This window comes from Carcharhinus amblyrhynchos, unplaced genomic scaffold (assembly GCF_965287045.1).
Source record: "Carcharhinus amblyrhynchos unplaced genomic scaffold, sCarAmb.v2.hapA scaffold_45, whole genome shotgun sequence".
Lineage (NCBI taxonomy): Eukaryota > Metazoa > Chordata > Chondrichthyes > Carcharhiniformes > Carcharhinidae > Carcharhinus > Carcharhinus amblyrhynchos.
Genome location: NW_027649786.1, coordinates 1,746,838 through 1,772,238, shown reverse-complemented (window position 1 = coordinate 1,772,238; position 25,401 = coordinate 1,746,838). Strand labels below are relative to the sequence as shown.

Below are 25,401 nucleotides of genomic sequence, written 5' to 3'. Positions count from 1 at the left end.
CCCCACCACCCTCACAACCCCTCCACACCACATCCCCCTCCATCTCCCCCCCATTCCCCCCCCTCCCCTCCACACCCCCACCTCCACCCCGACTCTGTGGTCATGGAAGGCCACAAAGGGGTTAAAAACCATGCACTAACAGGGTATGAAAATGCCCTTTGAGTCTTTCATTTTCCCGTGGTTTATGGGCCGGGGTGACGGAGCCTGGGTGACCTGATTGGTGCCATTTTGGAGCAGCCTGTTCCGTTCCCTGAGATTCTGTCCCAGTCGCTGCTTCCCTGCCTGACTCTCCAGCTTGTTTTCCTTTCACCCATTTACTCCCTATTGCCCATCTTCCACTCAGCCCTCGCTCAGAGTGGAGGGGTTTGGAAAGGAAGCCACGATTGGGAGGGTCAGGATAGGGAAGCAGTGAGTGCAAGGATTGTGAGAGGGCGAGAGTCAGCAAATGAGAGAGTCAGTGAGTGAGAGAGAGTGAGTGAGGGAGTAAGGGAGAGTCAGCGAGTGAGAGAGAGCGAGTGAGGGAGAGAGAGCGAGTGAGGGAGTCAGCGAGTGAGGAAGAGTCAGTGAGTGAGAGAGAGTGAGAGGGAGTAATGGAGAGTCAGCGAGTGAGAGGGAGTCAGAGAGTGAGGGAGAGTGAGTGAGGGAGTAAGGGAGAGTCAGTGAGAGAGAGAGTCAGCGAGTGAGGGAGATTCAGAGAGTGAGGGAGATTCAGGGAGTGAGGGAGAGTCAGTGAGAGAGAGAGTCAGCGAGTGAGGGAGAGTCAGTGAGTGAGAGAGAGTCAGAGAGTGAGGGAGAGTCAGTGAGTGAGAGAGAGCAAGTGAGGGAGAGTCAGTGAGTGAGAGAGTCAGTGAGTGAGGGAGAGTGAGAGGGAGTAAGGGAGAGTCAGCGAGTGAGGGAGAGTCAGTGAGCGAGGGAGAGTCAGAGTGAGAGAGAGTCAGTGAGTGAGGGAGAGTCAGTGAGTGAGAGGGAGTCAGCGAGTGAGGGAGAGTCAGTGAGTGAGGGAGATTCAGAGAGTGAGGGAGAGTCAGCGAGTGAGAGGGAGTCAGCGAGTGAGGGAGAGTCAGTGAGTGAGAGAGAGCGAGTGAGGGAGTAAGAGAGAGTCAGTGAGAGAGAGAGTCAGCGAGTGAGGGAGATTCAGAGAGTGAGAGGGAGCGAGTGAGGGAGTAAGAGAGAGTCAGTGAGAGAGGGAGTCAGTGAGTGAGGGGGGTCAGCGGGTGAGGGGGGTCAGCGGGTGAGGGAGGTCAGTGAGTGAGGGGGGTCAGCGGGTGAGGGAGGTCAGTGAGTGAGAGTCAGTGAGTGAGGGAGAGTCAGTGAGTGAGGGAGATTCAGAGAGTGAGGGAGAGTCAGTGAGTGAGGGGGGTCAGCGAGTGAGGGGGGTCAGTGAGAGAGAGAGTCAGCCTGTGTCATCAAGTAGAAATAGAGTTTGAATTTTTTGGCTCGATGTTGTAGGCTGACTTTTACATGAGATCGACAATTATGGTAATAAAAATCTACATTTTTACAAGAGCCGGCCTGTCAGGGTGGCAGATTCCCGAACAAAATTTGTGACTAACTTGGGTTTATCTGATTTCTGTTACGTATTTTCCTCACCCTTTTCTGGGTGTGGTTTATAATAATATTACTGCTGAAATCAGGAAATGAAACTGAAAGTATTTCACTGAACATTGATCACCATTTTACTCAGAGCAGAGACAAGGTGATCAGTCTGTCGAGATGGAAGATGAACTTTCCTGTGCTGTTTGCCACGATCTGTATAAAGATCCTGTTTTAATGGACTGTGATCACAGCTTCTGTCGATCCTGTATAACCCAGTACTGGGAGAAAGCTGTCACTGCCTCCTGCCCCATCTGTAGAAAGGAAACTTCCTCCAGGGATCTGAGACCCAACCGCACTCTCTCCAACATGGTGGAACTGTTTGTAAAAAGTGACAAAGGTGATAAAATTCAGCAGGAATGCAGCCATCACCAGGAGAAGCTGAAATTATTTTGTAAAACTGACAATCAGCCCATCTGTGTCATTTGTCAGACTTCAAAAAATCATCAAAACCACGAGATGCTGCCAGTGGGAGAAGCTGCTGAAGAGTTTAAGGTGAGGAGATCCTGTGTAAAATAAAACACAGAAACAGATAACAGAATCCTCAACAGGGAACAGTCATAGATTTGGGTTTGAGTATCTCTCAATATTTATTATTAAATTCCTCAGGATGCAAGTTTACAAAAGAATTCAAAGTTACAGGCAAGAAATGAGAGAGAACCATGATGGTTGTTTTCAGCGAGCTGCCAGTTGCAATCTTATGGCACTTAGTGCAAAAAAAGAGCCAGAATGCAGTTCTTGCCAGTACCGGGGAGGAGATGGAGCCTGAGCTCGCAGATAAAGCCAGCTGTAGAGATCTTGGCGTGCCGTTATACAAGGTCCCCGATCTCCCAGTGCACTGGGAAATCTCCTGCCTCCCAAATTGGGGTGGCACGGCGGCACACAGTGGTTACACTGCTGCCTCGCACTGCCGGGAACCAGGGTCAGTTCTTGAGGGACTGTGTGGAGTTTGCGCATTCTCTCCATGTCTGTGTGGGTTTTCTCTGATGCTTCGGTTTCCTCCCACATTCCAAAGATGTGCAGGTTAGGTTGGTTGGCCATGCTAAATTGCCACTTAGTGTCCCCAAGATCTATATGTTAGGGGGATTAGCGGGGTTAATACGTGAGGTTACGGGGATAGAGGCTGGGGAAGATGCTCTGTCAGAGTGTCGGTGCAGGCTGATGGGTCAAATGGCTTCCCTCTGCATCATAGGGATTTTATGATTCTATGAGATAAGGGGATCTTACGACAGATGGTCAAAACTTTGGTCACAGAGGTAGTTTCTCTGGAATGTCTCCGAAGAAGAAAGACAGAGTTTTAAGGAGGAAATTGCAGAGTTTGAGGCCTAGTCAAGTGAGGGCAGTACTGTCAATAATAGAGCAGATTCAGAGATATTCAAAAGGCAAGAAATATACAAGCTGCTAGAGAAAAATAATGATCACATGAAAATATCAGGTACATCCAGTAAATTGGAATATTTTTGACTGGTTATATGTTTTAAAAAACTATTGGACTGCTTAAAGTCAGGGGCGGTTTGGATAGGTTAATGCAGCTAGTGCTCGTACTTTTGATGAGACTAGCAACAGGTCAAACAGATGCTTTCCGAGGGCAAGCTGGTAACAATGTGAAATCGAACATAAAGGGTCTGAAGATGTATTAGCATTTCAAAGGAGGAGACTTTGCATTTACATTCTAAAATGGAAACTCACGAAATGAAGGTAATTAAGTTTCACTTCTGAAGAATGGTGGCACAGTGGTTAGCACTGATGCTTCACAGCACCAGGGACACTGGTTCGATTCCCGGCTTGGGTCATTGTCTGTGTGGAGTTTACATGTTCTCCCTGAGTGGGCTTCCTCCGGGGGATCTGGTTTCCTCCCACAGTCTGAAAGACTGGTTAGGAGCATTGGCCTGAACAGGCGCCAAAGTGTGGCGACTAGGGGAATTTTACAGTAACTTCATTGCAGTGTTAATGTAAACCAACTTGTGACTAACAAATAAACTTTACTTTAAGAGGCTAGTTCAGATCCGGGAAGATTGAAAATAAAAAAAAACTATATCAGAAGCATCCAACTTATCCAACTGTAGATGTTTTGAGAACTCAGCCAACAGCAAGCTGCATCCACGAAGAAAGCCTGCCTTGTAAAACCAGTTGATTTGCTCTATTTCAGAAGCAACCCAAAATAGATCAAACTGCCTGGTATGGTAACTATTGCTGAATGTGTCACACTTTTTGAGATATGACCAACTCACGAAGTTAACATTTTATTACAAAAAACAGAACTTCTGTGGTAATCACTTATTGACTTTATGATGTCGACATCAGAGTTGTTTATTAGTAAGAGGCAGAAACAGAAAGGCAATGGGCTGAACAGTTGAATGAACACATTAACAGTCGAGATAATTTCTGAATACTACATAAGAACATAAGAAATAGGAGCAGGAGTAGGCCATCTAGCCCTTTGAGCCTGCCCCGCCACTCAATAAGGTCATGGCTGATCTGAAGTGGATCAGTTCCACTTACCTGCCTGCTCCCCATAATCCTTAATTCCCTTATCGATCAGAAATCTATCTACCTGTGACTTAATACTATTTTAAATCAGTTTCAGTTTAAATCAGAATACTATTTTAAATCAGTTTAAAACATAAAAATCAAAGCATGGTTGAACTTCATACCTTGAGCAACATATTATTCTTTGATACTCCTAATTTCAATGTTTAGAAAGTCAGGTGGTGCCTAAATCTGGGGACTGATCCCAAACACCAGTTTTACACAGACAGCAAACTGAAAGTTTACATCAAACTGCTGCACGTGAAGAAACTGAAGCCTCATAAAAACCTGAGAGCTCAGAGAATTTTAATTTTAACCAAATGTTATTTAATTTTTGGGTGTGTATTTCTGAAAACTGTACAAATTAACTGATGTTTTTGTTTAGGAAGAACTGCGAAACTCACTGAAGCCAGTCCAGGACAAGAAGGAGGAATGCTGCACTGTAAAAAGTGATTACGAGAAAACATTAACCCACATTCAGGTATTTCTGATTTTATTTTACTTTCCATTCTATACACTTACAGAATTACAAGATGCAGGATTCTGGGTTCATATTATAGATATAAAGAGAGAGTGGAGATGGTGTATAAAATATTCACAAGGTTGATCCTGGAACTATGTGGGTGGCACGGTGACACAGAGGTTAGCACTGCTGTCTCAGAGCACTAGGGACCTGGATTCGATTCGTGGTTTGGGTCACTGACTGTGCAGAGTCTGCACGTTCTCCCCGTGTCATCGAGTCATAGATTCATAGAGATTTACAGCGTGGAAACAGGCCCTTCGGCCCAACTTGTCCATGCCGCCCTTTTTTTTTAAAACCCCTCAGCTAATCCCAATTGTCCGCATTTGGCCTGTATCCCTCTGTATCCATCGTACCCTTGTAATTATCTAAATGTTTTTTAAAAGATAAAATTGTATCTGCCTCTACTACTACCTCAGGCAGCTTCTTCCAGACACTCACCACCCTCTTTGTGAAAAAATTGCCCCTCTAAACACTTTTGTACCTCTTCCCTCTCACCCTAAACCTATGCCCTCTAGTTTTAGACTCCCCTACCTTTGGGAAAAGATATTGACTATCTAGCTGATCTGCGCCCCTCATTATTTTATAGACCTCTATAAGATCACCCCTCAGCCTCCTACGCTCCAGAGAAAAATGTCCCAGTCTATCCAGCCTCTCCTTATAACTCAAACCATCAAGTCCCGGTAGCATCCTAGTAAATCTTTTCTGCACACTTTCTAGTTTAATAATATCCTTTCTGCATGGGTTTCCTCTGGGTGCTCCCATTTCCTCCACAGTTCGAAAGATGTGCTGACTAGATGTACCCTCAGTGTACCCGAAAAGGTGCCGGAGTGTGGCAACTCGGGGATTTTCAGAGTAACTGCATTGCAATGTTAATGTAAGCTGACTTGTGACACTAACAAATAAACTTTAAAATTTAAAAGAGTTTAAATTGGAAAGATTGAACTGGCTGTGGCTCTTTTCTCTGAAAAAGATTATGGGGAATGGGGGGGGAGATGGGGACCTGATAAGGGTCTTTCAAATGAAGAAAGGATTGATAGTCTGGAAATGGGCCAGAATTTTATGCTTGGATGTGTATCTGACCTGGTTCGAGAATAAAATTTCATGAAACGACATTGAGTACGATTTCCCGACATCACCACGCACGTGTAAAAATCGTATGCGGCCCACAGAGCAGCAACACTTTCTCTCATTGTGAGCTCATTGTTGTGTGAGTACAGAGTTGTTCCTGAGTTTCTCAGTAATTCTTTAGCTTTTATTAGCGTGCCCTTTCAGCATTTCGGGACTGCATCATCACAAGAAAATTTCCATAAGGATTGGAGCAAGTGATCCCTCTGTATCTGCTCTAATGGGGAGAATGTATTCAGCTGGTGTGATCTCCTCTGAAGAGGAACAGAGGAACAGGAGGGAGAGGAGGCAAGGCGAGTGCAGGCAGGATCCCAGCCAGAGACCATTGAGAGGCACAGGCTGAGTTGGTGGTGGGGCTCAGCAGGGAGACCAAGGCGGGTGGGGATGCCTCAGACACCATTACTCATTGGTTCGAGTATACAAGCAGAGCACCAACCTGTAATAATGTCTGAGGTCCATGACATTGGAGGTTACGCCTCTCCAGGGATAGGGACTTATGCATCCTCGAGAGTGGTGGTGCAGAGGTCCAGTGGATTGCTCAAGATGCGCTTCTGATACTTTGACTGATCCAAAGGATTGCAAACACTATACAGTTACAAGCCCATGCAGCATCTGGCGACTGTTCAAAACACCTCAGCCCATTACAGTAAAGAAAATGCTTACATTAGCTTAGATTAACAGGAAAAGAACGTATACATTTGCCATCCCTAACACACACTTCAAAATGACAAATAATGTCACCCATGACATGTCCCTATTGTGCTGAAGGTGCCTTAGATTGACGCCTCTGGGTGCTGTGTCTTAGTGCACCCCTCACCATGACTTTCCCCTTCTCCCCTCTCTGGCAGTGACATTGGAGGCAGCCTGCTGACTTTGCTCTCCAGGTGGCCGTTGGTGGTAGTCCTCTGACTGGTGGAGCCTGAGTTGTCTCCGGCTGGGAGGGAGAATCCAGCCCCATGGCTGGCCATTCCGCAGGAACTGTGGCTTCATCACGGCAAAGAGTGGAGAAGCTGCTGCCCTCGTTCGGAATGCCCTGTGAGAACGAAGAACAAAATCAGCCCGGGAAACGGGCCCTTCGGCCCAACGAGCCCGCGCCGCCATCTCAACACCACCAGTCACCCTCTCCACCTACGACCCCTGTCTATTGTTTTATGGCCATCCAGATTGAGGGAAACTGATTTAGGGACAATTTATTCCTGCCAATCAGCCTAATAGCACATCTTTGGGGTGCGGGAGGAAACCGGAGCACCCAGAGAAAACCCACGCAAGCACGGGGAGAATGCGCAAACTCCCACAGACACCGGCCCAAATCCATGTGTCTGCACAGCAATCAGCGATAGTCACTGAGCTGTCGTCTTGCCCAGTATCTTGTCCAGTTTAGGCACACACTAACGACATGAAGCACGAGGCCAATCTCGAACAACCAAGAGCAGCCCCAGTACGACCCATCGCGTGTATGTCCCTCGTTGGACACGAGGTGGACCGACTTAAAACCTGTGAATGAAAAGAGAAAAAACATTATCATACCATACCCATTTACATTACTAGGGACGCCCCAATGCTAATGACCCTTATTTAAAACAATCTCCTATATCCACCCATCTCCAACCCAGTCATGTGCCTGTCCAAGTTACTCTTAAATGACTCTAGCGTGTTTGCCTCCACCACCTTACTTGGCAGAGCATTCCATACCCCACTACCCTCTGTGTGAAAAACCTCCCTCTAATATCTGTGTTGTACCTTTCCCCCCTCACCTTAAGTCCATGGCCCCTTGTCCTACGTGTCTCTATCATAGGAAATAGCTTACCTCTGTTTACTCTATCTATACCCTTCATAATCTTATATACCTCTATTAGATCCGCCCTCAGTCGGCGTCTTTCAAGGGAAAAGAACCCCAATTTCTTCAATCTTTCCTCATACCCCAGTCCTTCCATACCAGGCAACATCCTGGTAAACCTCCTCTACACTCTCTCCAGAGTCTCCACATCCTTCCGGTAGTAAGGCGACCAGAACTGGACGCAGTACTCCAAATGCGGCCTAACCAACGTTCTGTACAACTGCAACATTAGACTCTAGCTCTTATATTCTATAGCCCTTCCTATAAAGGCTAACATACCATAGGCTTTCTTCACCACACTCTCCACTTGCACTGCCACCTTCAAAGACTTGTGCACTTGCAACCCCAGGTCTCGCTGCGATTCTATACTCCTTACAGGCTTACCCTTTACCATATAACTCCCCCCTACATTATTCCGGCCAAAATGCATCACCTCACATTTATCCGGATTAAACTCCATTTGCCATGTATCTGCCCAATCAACTAGCCTATCAATATCCCGCTGTATTGCCAGACACTGCTCCTCACTGCCCGCCAATCCAGCCATCTTGGTGTCATCAGCAAATCTGCTGATCACACCACCTACTCCCTCTTCCAAATCATTTATATACACTACAAAGAGAAGAGGTCCCAGTACTGAGCCCTGCGGCACACCACTAGTGACAGACCTCCAGCTAGAAAAAGACCCCTCCACTACTACTCTCTGACTCCTCTTTGCAAGCCAGTTCTCTACCCATCTGGATACCTGACCACATGTCCCATGAGCTTTAATCTTCTGTACCAACCTACCATGAGGGACTTTGTCAAAAGCTCTACTGAAATCCATATAGACGACATCAACAGCTCGTCCTTTGTCGACCGTTTTTGTCACCTTCTCAAAGAATTCTACCAGATTTGTAAGGCAAGCCTTCCCCTTAACAAAGCCATGCTGCGAATCCTTAATCAGATCGCAACGCTCTAAGTGCACATAAATCCTATCCCTAAGAGTCCTCTCCATCAACTTACCTACCACTGACATCAAGCTCACCGGCCTATAGTTACCCGGGCTATCCCTCCTACCCTTTTTAAACAATGGTACCACGTTCACTATCCTCCAGTCCTCTGGGACCTCACCTGTGTCCAAAGAAGAGACAAAGATTCGCGTCAGAGGCCCAGCAATCTCATCCCGCGCCTCTCTAAGCAGCCTAGGATAAATGCAATCGGGCCCCGGAGATTTATCGGTTTTAATGCCATCTAAAAGCCCTAACACTTCTTCCCTCGTAATCGATAGATCTTTCAATTGGTCTACTGCTCCCTCAATGACCGTACTAGACATCAAGCCCCTCTCCTTCGTGAATACCGACGCAAAGTATTCATTCAGGATCTCCCCCATTCCCTCTGCCTCTAAGCACAATTCCCCACGTTTGTCCCTGAGAGGACCGATTTTACCCCTAGCCACCCTTTTGTTCTTAAGATAGGAGTAAAATGCCTTTGGATTCTCCTTAACCCTACCTGCCAAAGCCATCTCATGCCCCCTCTTTGCTCTCCTAACTCCCCGTTTGAGATCCCTCCTTCTCTCTCTGTATTCCTCCAACGCTCTCTCCGTTCCCAGCTGCTTAGACCTGACATATGCCTCTCGTTTCTTCCTAACCAGGTCTTCTATATCTCTAGTAATCCATCGTTCCCTAATCCTACCTTTCCCATCCTTTCTCCTAACTGGCACATGCCTTTCCTGCACCCTTTGCAGTTTTCCCTTGAAAGACTCCCACATGCCTAACCTGGTCTTGCCTTCCAACAGCCTATCCCAGTCTGTATCCCTAAGCTCCTGCCTAATCCGGCTGTATCTAGCCTTCCCCCAATTTAGCACCCTCCCCTTAGGACAGCTCTCGTCTTTTTCCATCCGTATCCTAAAGTAGACGGAGTTGTGGTCACTATTAGCCACATGTTCGCCTACCGCAACCTCAACCACCTGACCCGGCTCATTTCCCAGAACTAAATCCAGTATCGCCCCCTCTCTAGTCGGGCTATCTACATACTGTTGCAAGGATCCTTCCAATACACATCTTACGAATTCCTCCCCATCAGACCCCCCAGCTCTAGGCACCTTCCAATCCACCCCAGGGAGATTAAAATCTCCCACTACAACAACCCTGTTCTTCCTACACTTATCCAAAATGTCCCTACATATACCCTCTTCCACTGCCTGTGGGCTATCGGGTGGCCTATAGTACACTCCTAGCATAGTCATGGCCCCCTTCCTATTCCTCAACTCCACCCACAGAGACTCAATTTCCAGCCCCTCCATGTTATCCTCCCTCTGCACCACTGTGATCTGCTCCCTAACTAAGAGTGCCACTCCCCCTCCTCTTTTCAACCTCCCTCTATCACACCTAAAACACTTATACCCTGGAATATTTAGCTGCCAGTCCTGCTCCTCCTTTAACCATGTCTCTGTCACTGCCACCACATCTAAATTCCTCGCGAACATCAAGGCCCTAAGTTCATCCGACTTTCCCGTCACACTCCTCGCATTAAAACAGATGCACCTAAGACCCTCAGGCCCTCTCGGATCCTTCTTCTCCTGGGGGATTTTCCTATCATCTAGACTTACCCTGACCTCCAACTCACTCCCACTCCCAGTGCCTGAGCTGTCTCTCTCCTCCCCACCCCCCCTCCATACTAGTTTAAACCCTGCCTAAACACTCCAGCCAACCTCCCAGCTAAAATATGTGTCCCCTTCCCATTTAAGTGTTCCCTATCCCTCTTATACAAGTGCCCTTCCTTTGCAAAGACTTCCCAATGGTCAACAAATCTCTGGAATTCTCTGCCCGTTGAAGTGGTGGAGGCTACCTCGCTAAATATTTTTAAGACGCGGGTTGATGGGTTTTTGATAAGAGAGGGGATTAAGGGTTATGGGGAGAGGGCGGGAATGTGGAACTGAGCCACGACAGATCAGCCATGATCTTATTGAATGGCGGGGCAGGCTCGAAGGGCTAGTTGGCCTACTCCTGCTCCTATTTCTTATGTTCTTATGTTCTTAACAAAACTAAAACCCTCAGTCCTGCACCAATCCCTCAGCCACGCATTCAGCTGCAGGATCTCATTATTCTTATCCCTGCTATTGCTGGGCACTGGCAACAGCCCAGAGATCGCCACCCTGGAGGCCCTACACTTCAGCCTGGCTCCCAACTCCCTGAACTGCATACGTATTTCCCCCCTACTCTTCCTTCCTATATCCTTCTCTCCTACATGTATAATTACATCCGCCTGGGTCCCTTGGCACTTCAACATTCCCTCTACCCTCTCCAACACATCCTGTACCCCTGCTCCAGGGAGGCAGACCACCATCCTGGAGTCCCGCTTTTGCCCACAGAACCGCCTATCAATTCCTCTAACCGTCCCGTCCCCCACCACTACCTCACATCCAGCCCCCTTCCTTCCTTCTGAGGCATTTTCCTCTTCCCCTTGTGCCCTTTCCACCTCAGTTGGTGCCTTACCCCTGCTATCTTGAGAGACTACCCCTGGGGTAGACTTTGGAACATTACTCCTCTTCTTTTTCCCCTTCCTAACTGTAACCCACCCATCCCCCCTCCTTGGCTCTGGGATCCCCTCTTGAATCTGGTTCCTATTCATTAGTGCCTCATTTTCCCTCACTAAAAATAAATCCTCCAGCCTCAACTCCAGTTGCCTAACCCGGGCCCTCAAACGCTGCAACTCCAGACATTTGGTGCAGATGTGGACTCTCCGGAGATGCTGTGTCTCCAGGAACTCCCACATATTGCGCCTTACACAGCTGACACGTCTCCCCATGGACCCTGCCATTTATTTGACTACCCTTAGACCTATGGACACACTTTGAAAAATTTGACCAGTAACTCGCCTTGCCTAACCCTGAGGAACCATAGAAACAACAGGAAGCTCAGTCAGCAGCGTGAATTGCATTTGGACCTCTCTGCTCATCAGTGATGGACAGCACTTAGCAGAGACACTTGGTTCCTCATCCATCACTCACACTGGCAGTGATCTCCTGAGGTCGCAGTCAGTGCGCTGGTTTGCAGGTTCAAACACTTGGCCTGGAATTCCTGAGGGTGTCCGTTAAGCTGTCTCTCCAGTTGTCACTCTGTCAATTGAGGAGGCTGTGCACTCAGTGCTCAGGGTTAACACAGTGCTCAGGTTCCACACGGATTCCTCAATGATGGAGACCATGGCATTCAGATCCTCGTGGATCTCTGCCCTTTCTGCCCACGCATCCCGCTGGATATGCAGCTTCAGAGGCTCATCATCTGCCCCGGACTCAGCATGGTCCTGGTCTTCAGCAGTGCTCCCAATGTCGGCATCCTGGGATCACTTTGACTCTTCCACCTCCTCATGTGGGTGTGCTGGACCCTCACCACTGTGCACCACCTGTAAAGGTGATGACCTAACACCCACCAACATGTGAGTATCTGAACTGATGCCTGGCTCTGAGGTACAGTGTGACACAGGCGCCGGAGCAATGTTCCCTTGGCGCTTAGGGGGAGGTGCTTGGGGTGGACTGCGGCTGGTGCAGTTGGCTCATCTGTGGAAAGAAGCCACATCAGTCAATTCCATCATCAACGTCACTAGACATGCAAGGCTGCCTGTTGAGACACTGGAGTGATGTTGCACTGTCTGTATTGGAGCTTCAGAGGCCACTCTGGCTGGGGCAGCTCACTTTCTAATGAGGGTCCCATGACATGTTCCTATGGCACACACATCTGGGACCTGCACTCTTACCTTCATCCCAGATCTCACCAGGACTGGAGGAATGAGCTGGCTGGTGGAAATTCAACTCGAGAACATTTCTCTCACTCCGAGTGAGGACCAGCAGATTGGGGATTCCCCCACTGGCTCAGCGGCACTCTGCAGCTTTGTGACTTGTCTTCTCCTGACAGGGGAGAGTTCCATCTTTCTTAAGGTTCATTCACAATGTCCCCTCCCTCACATTGGCAATTGGCAGACCATTAAACACTGGCACACCTTCGCCTGCAAAGCACCACAGCCTATTGTGCTGACAGTCCAGCCTTAGCAGGGCAGGTTTCAGTGCAGTTGATACACATACTCAGACCCCTGAGCACTGAGGAGAATGAACACCTAACTACACCTCTACACAGGTCCATGCCATCTCTGCACTAACTCTTATCAACCACAGAATATTATTGAACCTTTTGCGGCACAGCAGCTAGGTACAGCACCACAACCTGGTGCCCACTGACCTGGGTGGTAGCCTCCGACCAGGCCTTCTTTGTCAGGTGGGGCACTTTCTTTCCCTGAGCATCCAAATGTGCCACTTGGCACTGACATCCTGCACTAGTACATCCAGGCACGCATTGGTGAAACAGGGGGCAGGTAGCCCACCCAACTTGCCCACACGCTTTCCCTGCCCTCCTGGTGCTGATGGAGTGACTGTACACAGCTATTTATAACTGTTAAATAAACCTCACTCAGCTTCCCCCACAACGCCAGCCAGTCTTCAGGGAATTGTCTCCTCAGAATTAAACCTCCTGCCCGTTCCTCATTGGACCCAGTGCCCGACACATTCACACCTGCGCACAGTGTTAGCCCAACTAGCAGACGCGTTACACTCTGGCCAGGCCTGAATTGGTCACCCAGTGTAATCTCACATTAACAACAGGAACAGTTTCACATCTGCTCCCACCCACACTGACTTCGGGTGCACCCTGAGAGTAACATCAGGCCATACAAAAGGTGTTTTTATTTGAGAAAGAATTGAAAACCTAGGCTTTAAATCAAAAAATAGTCCCTACTAAAGCAAACAGAGAAATCAGCAACTCGAGCCCCCAATTAAAGCTCCCTCTCTTGAATAAGTGATCATCTGGTAATCATTTGTCTAAAAATCTAATCGATTAACTATATGTCACTACATTAAGGAATAATATTCTTTATATAAAATAAATCAGATAAACAGCCCAACTGGCTTGGTCATAGAAGACAGAGGGTAGCAGTGGAAGGGTGTGTTTCTGAATGGAAGGCTGTGACAAGTGGAGTTCCTCAGGGATCAGTGTTGGGACCTTTGCTGTTTGTAATATATATATAAATGATTTGGAGGAAAATATAACTGGTTTGACTAATAAGTTTGTGGGTGACACAAAGGTTGGTGGAATTGTGGATAGCGATGGAGACTGTCAGAGGATACAGCAAAATATAGATTGGTTGGACACTTGAACGGAGAGATGGCAGATGGAGTTTAATCCGGACAAATGTGAGGTAATGCATTTGGAAGGTCCAATACAGACGGGAAATATACAGTAAATGGCAGATTCCTTAAGAGTACTGATAGGCACAGGGATCTGGGTGTGCAGGTACACAAGTCACTGAAAGTGACAATGCAGGTAGAGAAGGTAGTCAAGAAGGCATACGGCATGCTTACCTTCATCAGCCGGAGCACTGAGTTTAATAATTGGCAAGTCATGTTGCAGCTTTACAGAATCTTAGTGAACCTGCCCTGCGAAGGCCGGACTGTCAACACAATAGGCTGCAGTGCCCTTGGAATATAGTGTTCAGATCTGGTCGGCACACTACCAGAAGGATGTGAAGGTTTTGGAGAGGGTACAGAAAAAATTTACCAGGATGGTATGTAGAGCATTAGCTACAAGAATTAGCTATGGAGAAACTTGGTTTGCTCTCACTGGAGCGACGGAGGTTGAGGGGAGAACATAAGAAATAGGAGCAGGAGTAGGCCATCTAGCCCTTCGAGCCTGCCCCGCCATTCAATAAGATCATGGCTGATCTGTCGTGGCTCAGTTCCACATTCCCGCCCTCTCCCCATAACCCTTAATCCCCTCGCTTATCAAAAACTCATCAACCCGCGTCTTAAAAATTTTTAACGAGGCAGCCTCCACCACTTCAACGGGCAGAGAATTCCAGAGATTCACCACCCTTTGAGTGAAGAAGTTCCTCCTCAACTCCGTTCTAAACCGCCCCCCCTTTATCTTGAGGCTATGCCCCCTAGTCCTACTGTCCTTTCTGAGCGGGAAGAGTCTCTCCACCTCTCTCCTATCCATCCCATTCATCATCTTATATGTCTCAATGAGATCTCCCCTCATTCTTCTAAACTCTAACGAGTACAAGCCTAGTTTATTCAGCCTCTCCTCATAGCTCAACCCCCTCAACTCCGGTATCAGCCTAGTAAACCTCCTCTGCACTCCCTCCAAGGCCAAAATATCCTTGCGTAAGTGTGGCGCCCAAAACTGCACACAGTACTCCAGCTGCGGCCTCACCAATGCCCTATACAGCTGCAGCAAGACCTCCCTACTTTTATATTCAATCCCCCTCGCTATGAAGGCCAGCATCCCATTCGCCTTCCTGACCACCTGCTGCACCTGCAGGCTGGGTTTTTGCGACTCATGCACAAGGACCCCGAGGTCCCTCTGCACCGTCGCCTGCTGCAGTTTTTCGCCACGTAAGTAATAATCCTTCCTACCATTATTCCTACCAAAGTGGACCACCTCGCACTTGCCAACATTAAATTCCATTTGCCATTTCCTGGCCCATTCGCCCAGCCTATCTAGATCCTTCTGCAGACTCTCCACACCCTCCGCGCAATTTGCCGTTCCACCAATCTTGGTGTTGTCAGCAAATTTCGACACCCTACACTCGGTTCCCTCCTCCAGATCATCAGGGAGACCTGATAGAAGTCTACAACATTATGACAGGCATGGACAGAATGGTTAGTCAGCAGCTTTTTCCGAGGGTCGAAGAATCAATTACTGGCGGGCATAGGTTGAAGGTGCGAGGGACAAGGTTTAAAGGAGTGTACGAGGCAAGTTTTTTATATAGAGGGTGGTGAGTGCCTGGAACTCGTTGCCAGGGGAGGTAGTGGAAGCAGTGGAATTTGAAGGGGCATCTTGATAAATACATGAATAGTATGGGAATGGAGGGATATGGTCCCTGCAAGGGTAGGGGGTTTTAGTTCACTTGGGCAGCACGGTCGGTGCAGGCTTGGAGGGCCAAAGGACCTGTTCCTGTGCTGTAATTTTCATTGTTCTTTGTCAAATTATCAGGATTGGAAATTAACAAGATTGGAAATTAACAGGATTGGGAAGTTTTTCTCTCTAATATTCTGATATGGACAGAACTGCTCAGGCTGAACAACCTTTTAAACATCCTCATTTGATTTTTCAATCTCACTGATATTTTCTAAAGGACCAAAGCATAAAGACAGAGAAACAGATTAAAGCTGAATTTGAAAAACTTCACCAGTTTCTCTGTGAGGAAGAGAGGATTGTGTTGGAAGATCTGAAACTGGAGAAAGAGAAAAAGAGTCAGGAGATGAAGGAGAGGATTGAGAAGATAACGGAGGAAATCTCATCGCTTTCAGTCACTGTTCAGAATATTGAACAAGAGCTGAGTGAACAGGACAACATCAAGTTTTTAACGGTAACTCTTTCTTTATTTTTCTCTGCTTCACTGTCTTGAAGAATGAGCAGGTTGTGTCATCAAAATCTAGAAAATAAAACTCACTGACCAAAATTACCCCAATCACCTGTGACATTTGGATTTCTCTGTCTCACACTAAGATCACTAATGGCTGTCTTTAACATGGAAATAACTAAATCTGGAGCTTGTTTAGTGTAATATTATGGAGGGATAGTTTCATCAAATTAAACAATGAAGAAAATCAGCTTCATACAAAGTGAGAAACCCTCAGAATGGTCAGACCATTCTCCCCTGAGTGTACATTTCCAGTACAGCAGTTGGTCTGAGACTGGGAACAACAATCCAGGATCCTGCCAGGCTTTGCTTTATGATTGCAAAAATATACTTTATTCATAATATCTGAAAGAACACTCCAAACATTTCAAAATGACCATCACACAAAGTGCAATTATTCAGCTTCTTTATCTACATTCTGTTAAACTTTGAGCTGCTTCAACACAAAGAAACATTATGGACATTTCAAAATGGCCCTTGCAGATGGTGCAAAGGTATTGAAAGATTATCTACAGAGATCAAGTTGCACCCTGAGTTGCATGAATACAATTGTGGTAAGGATAATATTTACCGTATACATTCAGTGACTCATTCGGTCCAAGGGGGTTCTGCTCCCCTCACTTTACTTTGGTTGAAAGGTCTTAGACAGTGACCTTCCCCAGTGGGATTCTGCAGCAGCTGCCCCAAGCTTCAGTGCGTCCCTCAGCACGTTGTCCTGAGTTTTGGAATGTGCCAGTCTGCAGTTTCTTGCACTGGAAGGCCAACAAGTTTCGGGCAGACCAAAGAGTGTCTTTCACTGAGTTGATGATTCTCCAGCAGCAGCTGATGATTATATTGGAGTGTATCCCTGGGAACAGCCCGTAGAGCACAGAGTCCCGCATCACGGAGCTGCTCATGATGAATCTTGACAAAACCACCTCATCTCTCTCCACACCTTCTTTGCAAAGGCTCATTTCACAAGGGGGTGGACAACAGTCTCTTCAAGGGCAATATGCAGATAGGGTGAGACTCACGCCTATAGGAAGGATCTGACGGGAGGGCCTTTCTCACTACCAGCCAAGTTAGGTTTTGGTACTTGCTAGAAATTTCTGGTGATGAGGTGTTCTGCCACATGACCTTAACAGTCTGCTCAGGGAACCATCCCAACAGGATCCACCATCTCCTTTCCCTTCAGGGCCTCTAGGCACGCTGACCACTGCCAGATGGGTTTATCATCAAAGATGTTTCTCCACATAAACGTTTCCATGAAGGAAGGTGGTATGGCACGGTCTAAATACTTGGAATATTCTGCAGCAATGTGGCCAGACCCATTCTTTACAATACTGAGGACAGATAGAACCTCAGTACGTAGAGACACCTAATGTTTGCATACCGAGGATCTACGCACAGCTTCATGCAGCCAGACACAAAGGAGGCCATCAGGATTAGGACAATGTTTGGCATGCTTTTCTCCCCTTTATCTAGAGGTTTGTATATCACTACAAACATGGTCCATTTTTGACCCCCAAATGCAGCAGAAAATGGCTTGCGTGATTGCCACACACAGGAGTGGGGAACGAGTCTGACCTGTGCCATGTACAGCAATAAGGAGAGTACCTCACACCTGATGACCAGCTTCTTGCCTGCAATGGAGAGGGAGCATCATTCCCATATACCCAGGTTTTGGTTCATTATAGCTACTCGCTCTCTCCAGATTCTAATGCATGCCCTGATCCCTCCAAACCATATTTCCAGCATCCTCAGGCTGCCTGGTTTGACAGTAAAGGAGACTAATTGTTGATCCACCCAGTTCCCAAAGAACATGGCCTCACTCTTCCCACGATTTACCATGGCTTCCAAGGCCTGTTTGAACTGGTTGCAGATGTTGATGTTTGTGCATCAACAGTGGATCCGAGTAAAAGATGGCAACATCATCCAAGCACAGAGCCTCTGCTGACTGGGATTGTCACTGCTCTTATATTTGAATTCTTCCTGGTGGACTCAGCAAATGATTCTATACAACACACAAACAGGAGAGAGGGGCAGCCCTGCCTGACTACAGATTTAATTGGAAAGCTTTCTGATTCTCACCCATTAACTGAAACTGCACTACTGGTGTTTGTGTAGAGCAGTTGGATTCAGATTCTCTCCCAAACCCCATTTTGGAGAGCACATACATCATGTAGGTGTGCAATATTCTGTCAAAGACCTTCTCCTGCTCCAGTCTTATGACCTTTTACCTTCACCTGAACAGACAGCAGAGAGCTCAGTTTAACATCTCAGCTGAAAGCCGCTCCCTGTGACAATGGAGTTCCCACTCAGCTGGTTGCTCCTTGAGCTCAGTGCGACTCACAGCAAGTGGAGCTGACATTAGGATTCATTCTGTATGCTTCAGCTTTCCAGCTTACACTAAGTGCTCTGACACTCTATCTGAACAAAAAACGAGGAACAGTACAGTACAGGAACAGGCCCTTCGGCCCTCCAAACCTGCACCAATCACGTCCTATCTAGACCAACTGCCTGTATCTCTCTATTCCCTGTCTGTTTATGTGTCAATCCAGATGAGTTTTAAATGTCGCAAATGTATCTGCCTCAATCAACACCCTTGGCAGTGCATTCCAGGCCAAGACTGTCCTCTGTGTAAAAAACCCTTCCCCCGCACGTCTCCACTGAACCTTTCCCCTCTTATCTTGAACTTGTGCCCCTCATAATTGTCATTTGTGTCCTGGGAAAAAGCTTCCAAACATTCACCTTATCTATGCCCCTCATAATTTTATAAACCTCATTCATGTCGTCCCTCAGCCTCCGTCTTTCCAGGGAGAACAATCCCACTTTATTCAATCTCTCCTCATAGCTAATACCCTCCATACCAGGAAACATCCTGGTAAACCTTTTCTGTCTCCAAAGCCTCCACATCTTCCTGGTTGTGTGGTGACCAGAATTGGACACATATTACAAATCTGGGTGAACCAACGTTTAATATAACTAACATAATTTGCCAACTTTGATACTCGATGCCCCGGCCAATGAAGGTAAGCATGCCATATGCTTTCTTCACCACCTTTTGCATCTTTGCTGACACTTTTAGGGATCTGTGGGCCTGCACACCCAAACCTCTCTGTGTGTCTATGCTCCTGATTGTTCTGGAATTTATTTTATAGCTCTCACCTGAATTGGATCTACCAAGATGCATCACTTCACATTTGTCTGGATTAAATTCCATCTGCCATTTCTCCACCCAATTGTCCAGCCTATCTGTATCCTGCTGTACTCTCTGACAATCTTCATCACTATCCACAACTCCAGCAAACTTAGTATCATCCACAAACTTGCTAATCAGACCAACTATGTTTTCTTCCAAGTCATTTATATATATTACAAACAACAGAGGTCCCATCACTGATCCCTGCGGAACATACCAGTTACAGACCTCCATTCAGAAAAACACCGCTATCCTCTGTCTTCTATGGCCAAGCCAATTCTGAGTCCATCTAGCTAGTTCACAAGTTTGATGAGCCCCAAGGCTGAACGTAAAACTAACTTTGGAGCTTTACCCGTCTTTCTCGGATAGTCAGTGATTTCTATTGGATAACACTGGGAAAGATTCACAAAAACATTTGTGACCAGGACACATACAAACTATAAAATGAAAACATTAAAGTGAATCTCTTTAAACAATCAATTAATTCCAGTTATTGGATAGTGATTAGGATTTTACAATTGGATTGTAACTCTGCAGGGGAAAGGTTCACATCCTGCGCACCATGGGAATTGTAGTGGGTCGGGAGCGAATCATGCACAAGTCCGTTGACCTCGGGTGGGATTTTCTGGATGAGGGGTGAGTGCAGCTGGAAAATCCCACTCTGTGAGTCATGTTGAGCAGGAAGATCGACTCATTTGTAATATTGTGGAGTAACTCACGGTCCAGTGAGGACAGGAAGAGGCAGTCCCATAACTTTCTATATGTAAAATGTACTTTTCTGTGGAATCCAGTCTCTTACTTTACTTTTTGTGATAAAATGTTCTCCAAACATAAACAGTAATAATTGTTCTTGTTCCACAGAAATTTCCGGATATACAGAAAAGGTAAAATTTACACCCTTGATGTGATTTTTATTTCTAACATATTTCTCCCCCAGTCTGGAATGATCCAACACTGACCTTTATCTCCTGTTTCAGAGTGAAGCGAACTCTCCCAAAACCACAGAAGGTTTACCCTTTAATAAATGTGGGGAAGTACATTTGCTCACTGCAGTACAGAGTGTGGAAAAAGATGCTGACAGTGATTAATACAGGTGGGTGTGAGCTTCCTGACACCAGCTATTAAACAGCTCTCTATCATTAGTAGAAAGGACTGGTCTTTTTAAAATAAATATACAATTGTATTTGTAACGGATTAGATTTTACTTCAGTCAATTTTCAGTTAAAATACAGAATTGACAGATCAGAGAGTCACAGTGACCAGCTCCACCTGCTGAACACACAGTATTGGGAAGGGATATTGTCCATTCAACCTCCCTTTGTGGATCATTAATCCAGCATTCTGTTTTTCTTTTTCCTTCTTCCACAAAACTGGAGCCGTCAACATAAATATCTCATCCCTCAGGGTGGATTCCTGCCCTGAATCCTCCCCCAGTTTCCCAAACACCCTGTACGGTACAACTATGGGCTTCTCCCGGATAGTTGAGATGAGCTGTGAGTTTAGGGCCATCCATTCTGTTTACCTTAATGTGTTTCCCACTTAGTAATAAAGTCCAGCTGGTTATTCTGACACTAGATCCTGTTTCTTCTGTGATTTTCGTGTCTAACAATAGTTGGATTGGATTGTGGTGGGTCAGTAATGTAAGAGACTGGGTGTGGGTGAAAACAGTAAAATGTTTCACTGTCCAACAGCTCACTAACAGATGTCCCTCACAGGTGGAAAATCCCTTTTCCAGGTCTGCTGGGACTCTGCTCACATCGGTTCCCGCTCACAAGTGACTGTTTGTTTCCTGCAGAAGGACTTCACTGAAACTGATGTCAGTGGCTGCAGCTTCCAGATAAAAGTCCTTGTCGGGGTCCACAGCTCCCAGAGCTGGGCCAGTCTGCAAGTCCATTTTCAGTTTAATGAAAGCCTTTTCACATTTGTCATCTCAGTCCCAATACTCCCTGTTCCACTAGAGAGGCTACTGCCTTTTCCAGCTCTTTCTCCACGACCTTAAGGAAAGTCTGTTGGTTTTGCGGCTGGGACACGGGGGCGGGATGATTTTCCCCAAATACTAAGCTCCCAACAGGTGGGAATACGGGGGATTTTCCCATCTGTTTTTTGGGCGAGTTTAGTTGAATGAATTTTCGGCACTGAGTGTATCACAGAGTCAAGGGATTTCCGTTGGTGGGGCGAGTGCACATGCACTGATTTCTCAGTCTGCCGGGAGATTGGTTGACAAGCGCATCCCCCCCTCACCTCCCCCGGTCACCTGATGGTCAGACCCGGTATCTGTTGGCCTCCCGATGACCGGACCCGGCCTCTGATCGCCGATCCAGCCCCCCAATGGCCGCCATCTCACTAAAACCCATGTCCACTTTGTCTGGAGGGGGTCCCACCCTAAAACCTAAGGGTTTGGATATCGCTCCAGCCCCTGTATCAGCTGTAAATCTTCCCAATATAATGGATCCTCCTGTAGATCAGAGGAGAGGGTGAATCTACTCCCGTGTTGGACACTCAAGTCTCTACTACCTTTCTCTCCCTCCACCATAATATCTACACATTGTCTATCACACTCATCATACCTGAGTGGACAAGGATACTCAGGCTGGGTACAGTCCCTTCCTGCTGAATTTCCCGGGACACCCTCTCCCTGGGCCACATGGACCTGACCCTGGGGAGTGTTTTCGTGCTGACACCATTTCATTCATCTGTGGGATTTCTGGAAACTCGGGGTGTTTGTCTCGGGTGTCTCTTGACTCCGAGTCCCCTGACTCTGGCCCTTCATTGGTTTCCTCCACTCTCGGACAAACTGTCCACTTCCCCCACAATTGAAACAGGTCGGGATGATCTGCTTTTCCCCGGGTTTAAAGCGCTTCCCCTCTCGCTGCCCCCTCGGTGGGGCCCCGTCATCAGTGACTGGAGTTTCCCTCCGCTGTACAAGGGGAGCCACAGGTTTTGGTGGAACAGGGGCTTCTAACAGGGGCTGCCGGACTGTCCGGTTTCTAACTCACTATCCCTCAAACTGAGGAACACTCACTTCTCCAACCAGCCCCGGGGACACGGCACAGACTAAACCACCATTGACTTGACTCTCTCGCTCTTTAATCCGTCTCTTGTATTCAGCACGGTCCAAGTGTGGCTGCTTGTTTCTGTAACAACCTGATGTTGCCTTCACTCCGTCTCTCTCTCTCTCTCTGTCTCTGTCTCTCTCTGTCTGTCTCTCTCTGTGTTTCATGTCCCTGTTCTCCCAGTCCAGCTTTCTCTCTCTTGCAGCCATTGGACAGGATGGCAGGTCCCTCCGGGTCGCATCAGGACACAGGAGGGGAGGCACCTTCAGGGGTCACATTCGTGTCACCAGCAGACGAGCCCCCCTCTCTCTGCCTGTCGCTCTGTCTCTCTCTCTGTTTCTCTTCCATCGTTTTGACAGATCCCTCATTCAGTTCTTCTCGGGTCTGGCCCCGCCCCCAATCTGACCCCTCCCCCAGCCTGACCCGCCCCCAGGCTCCCTCCGGCCCCACCCCCAGCATTGACCCGCCCTCACCCATGCCACGCCCCCCACTCAGGCCCTGCCCCCAGCCTGTTTCCGCCCCCGAGTAGCCTCGCCCCTCACCCTGGCCCCGCCCCCAGACTGACCCCGCCCCCCAGCCCGTCTCCATTTCTCTCTCTGTAACGGGGTTTCCTCAGCCTCACTGCAGGGTGTGATGTCCGGGTAAAACCTTCCCCCCGGGCAGTGTCTTCCCCTTTCCCCTGTGCGCTGTTTAAACTCTTCCCCGGGGGATGAATTTCTAATTCTGGATCATTGCTGATTTTCCCAATCACTAACCGGCTGTGAAAGTTACAGTGAGTCTGACTAACATTTTATCCGTGTCCATCTGTTCCCAGCTCCAGTCACCTTCGACCCTAATACAGCCCATCCTAAACTTCTCCTGTCTGAGGACCTGAGCACCGTGAGATACACCGGGAAACGGCAGCAACTCCCCGACAATCCGGAGAGATTTGATTCCTGTGCCTGTGTCCTGGGATCAGAGGGATTCACATCAGGAAAACATTCCTGGGAGGTGGAGGTGGGAAACAAGACTGACTGGGATGTGGGTGTGGCCAAGGAATCCATCAATAGGAAGGGAGAAATCACCCTGGATCCAGATAACGGATACTGGACAATGGCACTGACAGAGGGGAATGAATACTGGGCTTGTGCTAAACGTTTAGATCTGAGTGTGAATCCGAGAAAGATTCGAGTCTGTCTGGATTATGAGGGAGGGAAGGTGTCCTTTTATAACTCGGATAACAAGTCCCATATCTACACTTTCACTGGTACATTCACTGAGAAACTCTATCCTCATTTCTATTTATGGAACACTGATGGGGGTAAAAACACAGAACCCCTGAAAATCTGTCCCCGGACAGTAACAATCCAGGAGGATGAGGGTTTTAACCCTTCATCCAAATAAAGACAGTTTCATGTCGGTGAGGGTGGGGGTGGGGTTTGTTCCTTTGTGGAAGAGGGGTTGGGGTCCTTCGCAGATCCTGCCCCCCTCCCATTATCACACACTGTCAGCGGGGGCCGTCCATTCCTCGGGAGGGTGAGACGGATCCCTCCGGTCCGGCCTGTACCTCCCGGGGATGTGTGAGGACCCCTGCCTGAGGGAGGGCCGGAGGATCCACTCGATATAATCCAGTCACTCGTCACCAAGTCGGACACACTGGAGGCTGGGACGGGCGAGGTCGATGAGGCTGAGCCCACCCGGACACGGGCTGATATCCCCCAGGACCTGCTCGGCCTGATCGAGGAATCGATTAAAAAGACCCCACACACTGGGTCACTGGGTGGGGGAGGGGAAGGCCCCACACACTGGGTCACTGGGTGGGGGAGGGGAAGGCCCCACACACTGGGTCACTGGGTGGGGGAGGGGAAGGCCCCACACACTGGGTCACTGGGTGGGGGAGGAGAAGGCCCCACACACTGGGTCACTGGGTGGGGGAGGGGAAGGCCCCACACACTGGGTCACTGGGTGGGGGAGGGGAAGGCCCCATGCACTGGGACACTGGATGCGAGAGGGGAGGCCCCCAACATACTGGATCACTGGGTGGGAGAGGGGAAGGTGCCACACACTGGGTCACTGGGTGGGAGAGGGGAAGGTGCCACACACTGGGTCACTCGGTTGGGGGGGTGGGGTAGGGGGAAAGCCCTCATTCTCCATCTCTGATTTTAAACCTGGGGTTGCTTGTTCTGGGGTTAGAGTTTTTCCCTCAGTCACTGTGTGACCCGGTGCCTGAGGTGGAGCGGAGCCCAGAACCACTGTCACTCTCTGACCCAGAACCTCCAAAGCAGCCCAGGGAGGGGCTCTCTGCCCTCGATCCTGGGGGTGGGATGGTGACAGAGGCTGGTATGACTGGGGTGAGGGCTGGTGGTCACTGATAGTGAGAAGACTGAGGAGGACTGGGACTTAGTGGAGGGCACCGAGGAGGATTTAGAGTCCATCGTCAGTGGGGGACTCCCCCTCATCTCCCTCAGGGAATTCTGGGAATTCCTAGCTGACAGCTCGTGGCAAAGTCCAGCTGACCCTCAACCAATGGTTGGAGCTGACGTCTCGCAGAAGGTTCACATCTTCTGTCGGGAGACTGTGAGGGGTTCAATGAGGGGACAGAAGGCCAGGATCGAGGGGTGGGAGCAGGAGGTGCTCGACCTGGAGTTCACTCTGAGTTGAGGACTGAGGGTGAATAGTACCCATACTAATAATTATAGAGGTGAATAGCAGCCATATTAATAACTGTGTCAAGTGAAAGGTTAAACCACAAAAAAGCCTGCACACAGTTTAACAGCAGAGGCATGCATATCAGGATAGTAAGCTGCTGTTGCCAGGCAAAGGCCGAGTGTCTGAGTTACAGACCTTTCATATAAACAGAAGGGGAGGAGGATGCCTTTGTCTGGGAGAGGCCATTGAAGCAGACATTTGGAATGGGAGGATTGATTTGTGTTCTCACATTCAGACACAGCTGGAGTGTCCAAAGATAGTTGGAATAATAACCTACAATCGAAACTTAACTCTGATTGGATATTACAATTAAGCAAGCGTAATGTGATTGTGATTTGTTTAAATATCTGTATCTTATGAATGATGTAACCTTAATCTGTAACTGTGAGTGGATAGAGATAATTCCTGTACATTGATTGGT

General features: G+C 48.0%; 2 protein-coding genes across 2 annotated transcripts in view; both read left to right on the top strand.

The window, feature by feature from the left end:
* LOC145337237 (butyrophilin subfamily 3 member A1-like) overlaps positions 1-25,401 on the top strand; it is a 360,163-nt gene that overhangs the window by 115,857 nt on the left and 218,905 nt on the right. The window lies entirely within an intron of this gene.
* On the top strand, positions 1,667-23,675 carry LOC145337270 (zinc-binding protein A33-like). The gene is made up of 6 exons (XM_080182059.1): positions 1,667-2,088; positions 4,508-4,603; positions 15,771-16,004; positions 20,101-20,123; positions 20,217-20,332; positions 23,107-23,675. The coding sequence occupies exons 1-6, from the start codon at positions 1,714-1,716 to the stop codon at positions 23,673-23,675; spliced, it is 1,413 nt and encodes a 470-aa protein (XP_080038185.1). The 5' UTR covers positions 1,667-1,713.